Source organism: Octopus bimaculoides, chromosome 15 (genome assembly GCF_001194135.2).
Source record: "Octopus bimaculoides isolate UCB-OBI-ISO-001 chromosome 15, ASM119413v2, whole genome shotgun sequence".
Lineage (NCBI taxonomy): Eukaryota > Metazoa > Mollusca > Cephalopoda > Octopoda > Octopodidae > Octopus > Octopus bimaculoides.
In genome coordinates this window covers 52,073,653-52,080,313 of record NC_068995.1, presented here as the reverse complement: position 1 = coordinate 52,080,313, position 6,661 = coordinate 52,073,653, and the positions used below count along the sequence as shown (strand labels likewise).

The window sequence follows — 6,661 nt, the reverse complement described above, 5'->3', positions numbered from 1 at the left end:
GTGTGTGTGTGTGTGTGTGTGTGTGTGTGTGTGTGTGTGTGTGTGTGTGTGTGTGTGCGTGTGCGTGTGTGTGTATGTGTGTATGTATGTATGTATGTATATATGTATATATGTATGTTTGTATGTGTGTGTCTGGGTGTGTAGATATGAATGTAAGCGTACGTACGCGTATGTGCGCATTTATTCATATAATTATACACCGCCATTTTGAAAGTTTGTATCTCTTACTTAATGGCTGCCGAAATTTTAGTTGTTGCTGCTACTACAATTATTATTATTTGTCGCAGTTGTAGTATTTATTGCAGTGAGTTTCTCTTATAATATTTATTGCTATCGTAGATATTTCAACCTTGTATTTGCCAAATACACCGGAAATTATTTTACCAATGTTGGAAGCCAACGATCATAAAATATTGATATTCTGCAAGTATTTATATAGACCAGTTTTGTTGTCACAGAGTTGTTAGGAAATGAAACCTGGACCTCTATTCTTATCGTTACAATATCTTTGTAGTTATTTAGTTGTTTTTGCGTTCACCTTTATTGTTCTTTTGCCTTTATATGCTTCTTTATCGTTCTACCTCTCCGTCCGTAAATCTCTCTTTGTTTCTTACTCTCCGCTTATTCTTACCGTTTGTATGTTTGGGTGTGTGTCTATAAGCTGGCATCCACATCTGTATTTCGTCTTTTTCTAAGAGTATGCGTATGAACAAAGAGACCACAACACGCACTCACGCACGCACGCACATACATACATACATACATGCATACATGCATATAGTTATGCATACACACAGAGATACATACGTACATGTATATAAAAGAAAATTATATATATATATATGTATGTTTTGATATATACATTTACGCATGTATATGAATGTACACATACATATACACACACGCACGCACACATGATCATATTTATTAAAATATACGTATATTTATGTAGACATGCCTTGTATAAATATATATATTTATATATAAATATTCCTTAAATATTCCCTCTTCCTTAATGTATAATGCAAAATGTTTATTGACTTGACCGGTTTCAGTTTTTTTAAAAAAGATTTTCAAAAGTAAAATGTAAGGCTTTCTACAGCGTTTGTGATGTTAAAAATTAGTTAAGATAGATGTATTAAAATACAGTGATAGAGTCTTTGAAAATGTTAAGAGAGGCTTTGTGTTTAAACAGTTTACATAAAAGTGTTCAAAATAGGCAGTAAAATAAGTTCATAATTGTTTATAAGTTCTCCAGAAATCATAATTGTTTAAAAGGATTTTAGGGGAATGACCAATGACTAACCTTTATTCTTCATCTTCACTCTTGTATATACAAGACTGCACGAGCGATGAGATCCACCGAATCCCATGCCATCCTGAGACAGCAGGCCTTTGCAACTTGAAACTCCTCACCAGTGGTATTGAAGTGTTTTGTTGCAGCATTATATAACCAAATTCCGGTAAAGCATGGAAGGAGACCATGTCATTTGCGTGGGAAATTACTATCACACTTTTCCATTTTCTCCATTAACACTTTAATAGCTTTTCATGCATTCGGTATTGCTTTAAGCATCGCGAAAATAGGCTATGTTGCTAACACTGCACCTTAAATATTTCCTGCCAAATCGTAATTGTCAATGACAGTTAGGACTAAACAATCCTATTGGTATCATTTAAAGGTTTTGCGTAGACACAGGGAAGGCTTATAAATGCTTGCTTCCTGATCCCAAATTTTATTTTGGTATTTGTGGGAGCAAGTACCTTCGAAGACTCATATTGTCGTTGAATGCTCGAAATGAGGAGTAGATAGGCAGCCGACAACTGATGAAGGGTCGTTCTTTATGTCACTTGTCCTGTTTTCCATTTGTTTCTCTCGTTGTTTGCGTATTCAACTTATTTGTTTTCGTATTTTATGTTGTTTACTGTTTGTGACGTCCAGTACCCATATCTATCTATCTATCTATCTATCTATCTATCTATCTATCTATCTATCTGTCTGTCTGTCTGTCTGTCTGTCTGTCTGTCTATTTATATGTGTGTATGTATGTACATATGCTCGTATGTAAATAAATGGGTGTGTTGTATAGAAGCTTGCTTGCAACCACGTAGTTTCAGTTCGACCCCACCTTGGGTAAATGTCTTCTATTATAACGTCTTGCAAATGAATTTGAGAGACGGAAACTGAAGGAAGCCCGTCGTATACACACACACACATATGTATGTATGTGTGTGTCGTTGTGTTTGGCTTTGTCCCCTCCACTACCACTTGACAACTGCAATTCGCATGTTTACGTCCCCTTAACCTTGAGGTTCAGCAAAAGAGACCGACAGAATAAGTACCAGGCTTCTAAAAAAAAATTGTATTGGGGCTGATATGTTGGACGAAATCTCATAAGGTGTGCACTATCATGGCAGCAAAGACTGAAAGAATTCAAAGATAACACCCCCACACACACAATTATTTATAGTCCGCGTTCTTTCTATATTTTAAAATTATCTCCCTTTTTATCCCTCCACTCTTCTTTCTCTCCCTCTTCCCCGCTATTCTTCCTCTACTCGTCAATTCTCAATCAGGTTCCCACTAAACAACCAATATCTAAGCGCCATTTCAATTATATATCAAGATCTTATTCACCTTGCCTCGTATTTCCGGTATCTCCATTTACCATTCTACCGTGAAACTATTCAGTACCAACGGTTTCCGGGTTCATTTCGCATCGATAGCTATTACCTCACAACTGTTTTATTCTCAAATTCCGTCCTTTCAACTTCCTTCCACACATCTCCTCTCTCCGCCCTCCCCCCCTCTCTCTCTCTCTTTTACCTTCTGTCTTTTACTGTTGTAGTCTCTCTGTTTACCGGTGTATAGCTTCCTAACTCTCTGGCTGTTTGCCTGTCTGTCGGTTGATCTCACTTTCTGTTTATCCATGTATGTGTCTATCTATCTATCTATCTATCTATCTATCTATCTATCTATCTGTGTCTTATCTATCTATCTATCTATCTATCTATCTATCTATCCTCTCTCTCTCCCTCCCCATCTCTTTCTATCTGTTTCTTTCTCTGTATCACTTGCTTTCTCTCTCTCTCTCTCTCTCTCTCTTTCTCTTTCTTTCTGCCTATTGAGCTCGGTTTCTGTTTATTTATGTATGCACTTTTGCGTCTATCAATCAATCAATCAATCAATCAATCAATCAATCAATCAATCAATCAATCAGTCTATCATGTTTCTCTCCGTATCCCTCACTTTCTGTACCCTCTCTCTCTCTCCCGTCTCTGTCTATCTGTCTGTCTGTCTCTCCATCTATCTACCGTCATGCTTATTTATTGATCTGTCAGTCTGTCTCTTTGTCTACCTATCACAGACTTCCAGATATCTGTCACTATATCATTTTCCAACGTTTCCTTGAAACTACTAATTATTTGAACCCGTTTCTAATTATTCTAATTTGAGCTCAGTAAGCGTTCACGAAGATCGGATGGAAATCTGTCAAACGTCTCCACGTTGGATTTCGTTCCACTAGAGGCAACACCAAAGTGAAATGAGAACATAATATGGAATATTTTTCTGTTATTGTGGAACAGTTCAAAACCATGAATCATTTTCTGATTTCAACCTTAATGGATTCCTTTTCTTTTGATAAATCCTGAAATGTTCTTTATTCCTGTTTTGTTTCTAATATAGGCACAAGGTCTGAAATGTGGCGGAGGAGAACAGTCGACTATCCAACTGGTACTTATTTTATCGACCCCGAAAGGATAAAAAACAAAGTGGACCTCGCCGGAATCTGAACTTAGAACGGAAAGACAGACGTTTTTAGCCTTTAGACAATGATAATGGTTATATATGTTCGCGTGCAGTTAAAATGGTGAACAATCATTCGTTTCTTTCTTTCTTTCTTTCTTTCTTTCTTTCTTTCTTTGCGACTCAAGGGTAGCCTTTCTTTGCTATTTCTAGCTTGTAGAGCGACCACCTTGCGGTTTCCTCGAACCGAAACTCGCTGCTGCTGTTTTAATTCAATAAATTTGTCGTTACTGACTGAACATATCAGGCTGCCAATGGTAGCACTGTCGGCATAAACGGTGCCACGTTTATGATTGAACACTTTAATTCAATCAAAATCACTTCTTTGCCCATTGATCACATGTTTTTCATGGCTGCACAAACACCTTCTTTTACGGGTAGCTCTTGATTCTACATTCTATATTTTAATCTGTTGTTGTTGTTGTTGTTCTTCTTCTTCGTTCACGTTTGATCATTAAAATTTTCCCCCCTCTTTTAAGATTTTCTCGTTTGAAACTTTAAAAGAATTATGTTGAATGTCACTGTGGCATGTTTATCTCCCCTATATTCACTGATGGCTGTGCGTTAGTGTGTATGTACCTTTGTGTGTGTGTTTGTGTGTCAGTGTGTTTGTATGCTTGTGTGTGTGCGTGTGCGTGTGCATGCGGTATGTATACGTATATATGTTTGCATGGGCATGTTTGTACTTTGAGGAATAAAAGTTTATTGGATTAAAGAATTGGTGATGCTAGTTCAGTCTTTACTAAGGATTCGTTTATAATTTCCTTTTTGAATTCAATTCTTTTTATTTATTTTCTTTGTTTTATTACTTTTTCTTTCTTGAAATTTTGTCTTCAAAGGTTTAATTAATGTGTTTATAAAGACGGGTTTGAAAATAAGAACGAAATGAAGTGAAAAAATTGCAAGCAAAGATTTGAAAGAAGCAAACATCCCTAGCATAGTCAATGAGTAAATTTTGAAATTGTGATAAAAACTTCAAGCAAGAAGATTCCCCGAAGCCCTTCCTCACCTCCAAAAATAAAATTCTCTGAAATGAAATAACAAACTTTAAAATGCCTTGGAAAGTAGTAGCGGCGTGTTTTTCTAAACAAGATACAACACCCACATTTTCAACAGAAAGTTCGTTAATTTACAGAGATATTCAAACAATATTGCTTGTAATTACTTGTTTAATTCTGGAGTGTTTGATAAAGGAAATATTTATGTGAGTGTATGTCTGTATATATATATATATATATCTTGTTTAGACCAAAACTTCTGGTGGTGCAAAGCCCTCATGGTGGTGTCGCGTAAAAGCACCCGTGCGATGCCGCGCAAAAACGCCCGCGGTGACGCCACGTAAAAGCACCCGTGCGATGTCACGTAAAAGTACCCGTGCCGTGCTACGTAAAAGCATCCGCCACACTCTGTGAAGCGGTTGGCGTTAAGGAAGAGCTGCTGTGGAAACCATACCAAAGCAGACTGGAGTCTAGTGCAGCTCCCCAGCTTTCCAGCTCTGGCCAACCCATCCAGCTCATGCCACCATGGACAACGGATGTTAAACGTTGATGACGACAATGATGATGATGATATATATTTATGTGTGTGTGGTTGTGTGTGTGTTTATGTGAGGGGCTGCTGAAAAGTTCTTGGCTTTAAGAGTATCGCGGAAGGCCTAGTTGGAGGCCCAACTTTCTGAGTTCTTTTACAGGGCTTAGAAAAACTGAAGGACCGCTGCAATAAATATGTGAATCTGAGAGGGGAATATGCTGAATAAGATCATAATTAACTGATCCTCCTGTATTTACTTTTACCCAAAGCCAGGAATTTTTCAGAACCCCCTCATATCTCTCTCTCTCTCTCTCTCTCTCTCTCTCTCTCTCTCTCTCTCGCATACACACCTGCACATTTTGGTCGACTCGAGGATATGAGAGAAGACAGATGCCCAGGGTGCGGCTCAGATAAATAAATACTTCGAGTAAAGCGTTGAGAGTGCTTCTTTACAAACATCTACATCTATGCATACACGAGCACGCGCACGCACAAACACTCAGACACAAACACTCACACAGTGGAGGCACAGAGCTTGTTATTGGCAAGAGTGTTGGGCTTAAAATTATAAGACGGCGCGTTCGGTTTCGGTACGATGTGGCGAACTGTGTCCGTAAGCAAATCATTTCATTTGACGATGTCTCATCTGAAATGAGTAACTGCTGAATTTTCATGGAGTCCTCCTTAGACGGCGGCATCTACAGGATAGAACTCCGCTGTGTTCTGTCAAGTGATTCGTAGGAAGCTGGGTACATAAGCTAATCGTTTCTTTAACAATATGGTCAAATGTTTACGAGCTTACATGGTGTATCACAATTGCTTGTGGTTATATTTATGAAAGCAACACATGCAATCTTCACATCTGCTTTAAATAACATATTCATACATAGTTTCCTTCTTTAGAAAGACATATCATAACCAAAACATCAAAACCCCTGCACGAAATATCGGAAAATTAACGATTAAACAAATTATCCATTTGATAAATTTAATCCTACCATCAACAACAGATATGAACTGTGCTATGCCGATTGATTGAGTTATTATTATCAGTCTGAACATGACACAGCCATCGCTTAATATCAGCGTTTGAAAATTAAATGCTCCTTTGTTTCTGCTCTGTACAGCATGGACCTGGCCCGACCTCTTATTTTCTCTTGATAAGCGGAGTATAAAACCGAAATATTACAAACCAGATTTGAAACAGTGTAAACAATTATTTTTTGTTTTGATTTTTGGCCTGGCTTTTGTTTACACTCTTCTATTTCTAGTTTGCCTTGCAGTGGCTTTGTTCAACACTATTACACCAACTCATATATATAT

The 6,661-nt window shown here is 37.6% G+C and overlaps 1 protein-coding gene across 1 annotated transcript in view; it reads left to right on the top strand.

Moving 5' to 3' along the window:
* LOC106870796 (uncharacterized) overlaps positions 1-4,408 on the top strand; it is a 59,021-nt gene extending 54,613 nt beyond the window's left edge. Inside the window, exon 6 of the mRNA XM_052973351.1 lies at positions 3,689-4,408. Coding sequence (XP_052829311.1) covers positions 3,689-3,701 — 13 coding nt within the window. The 3' untranslated portion in view covers positions 3,702-4,408. The remainder of the gene's footprint in view (positions 1-3,688) is intronic.
* Positions 4,409-6,661: the final 2,253 nt, after the last annotated feature.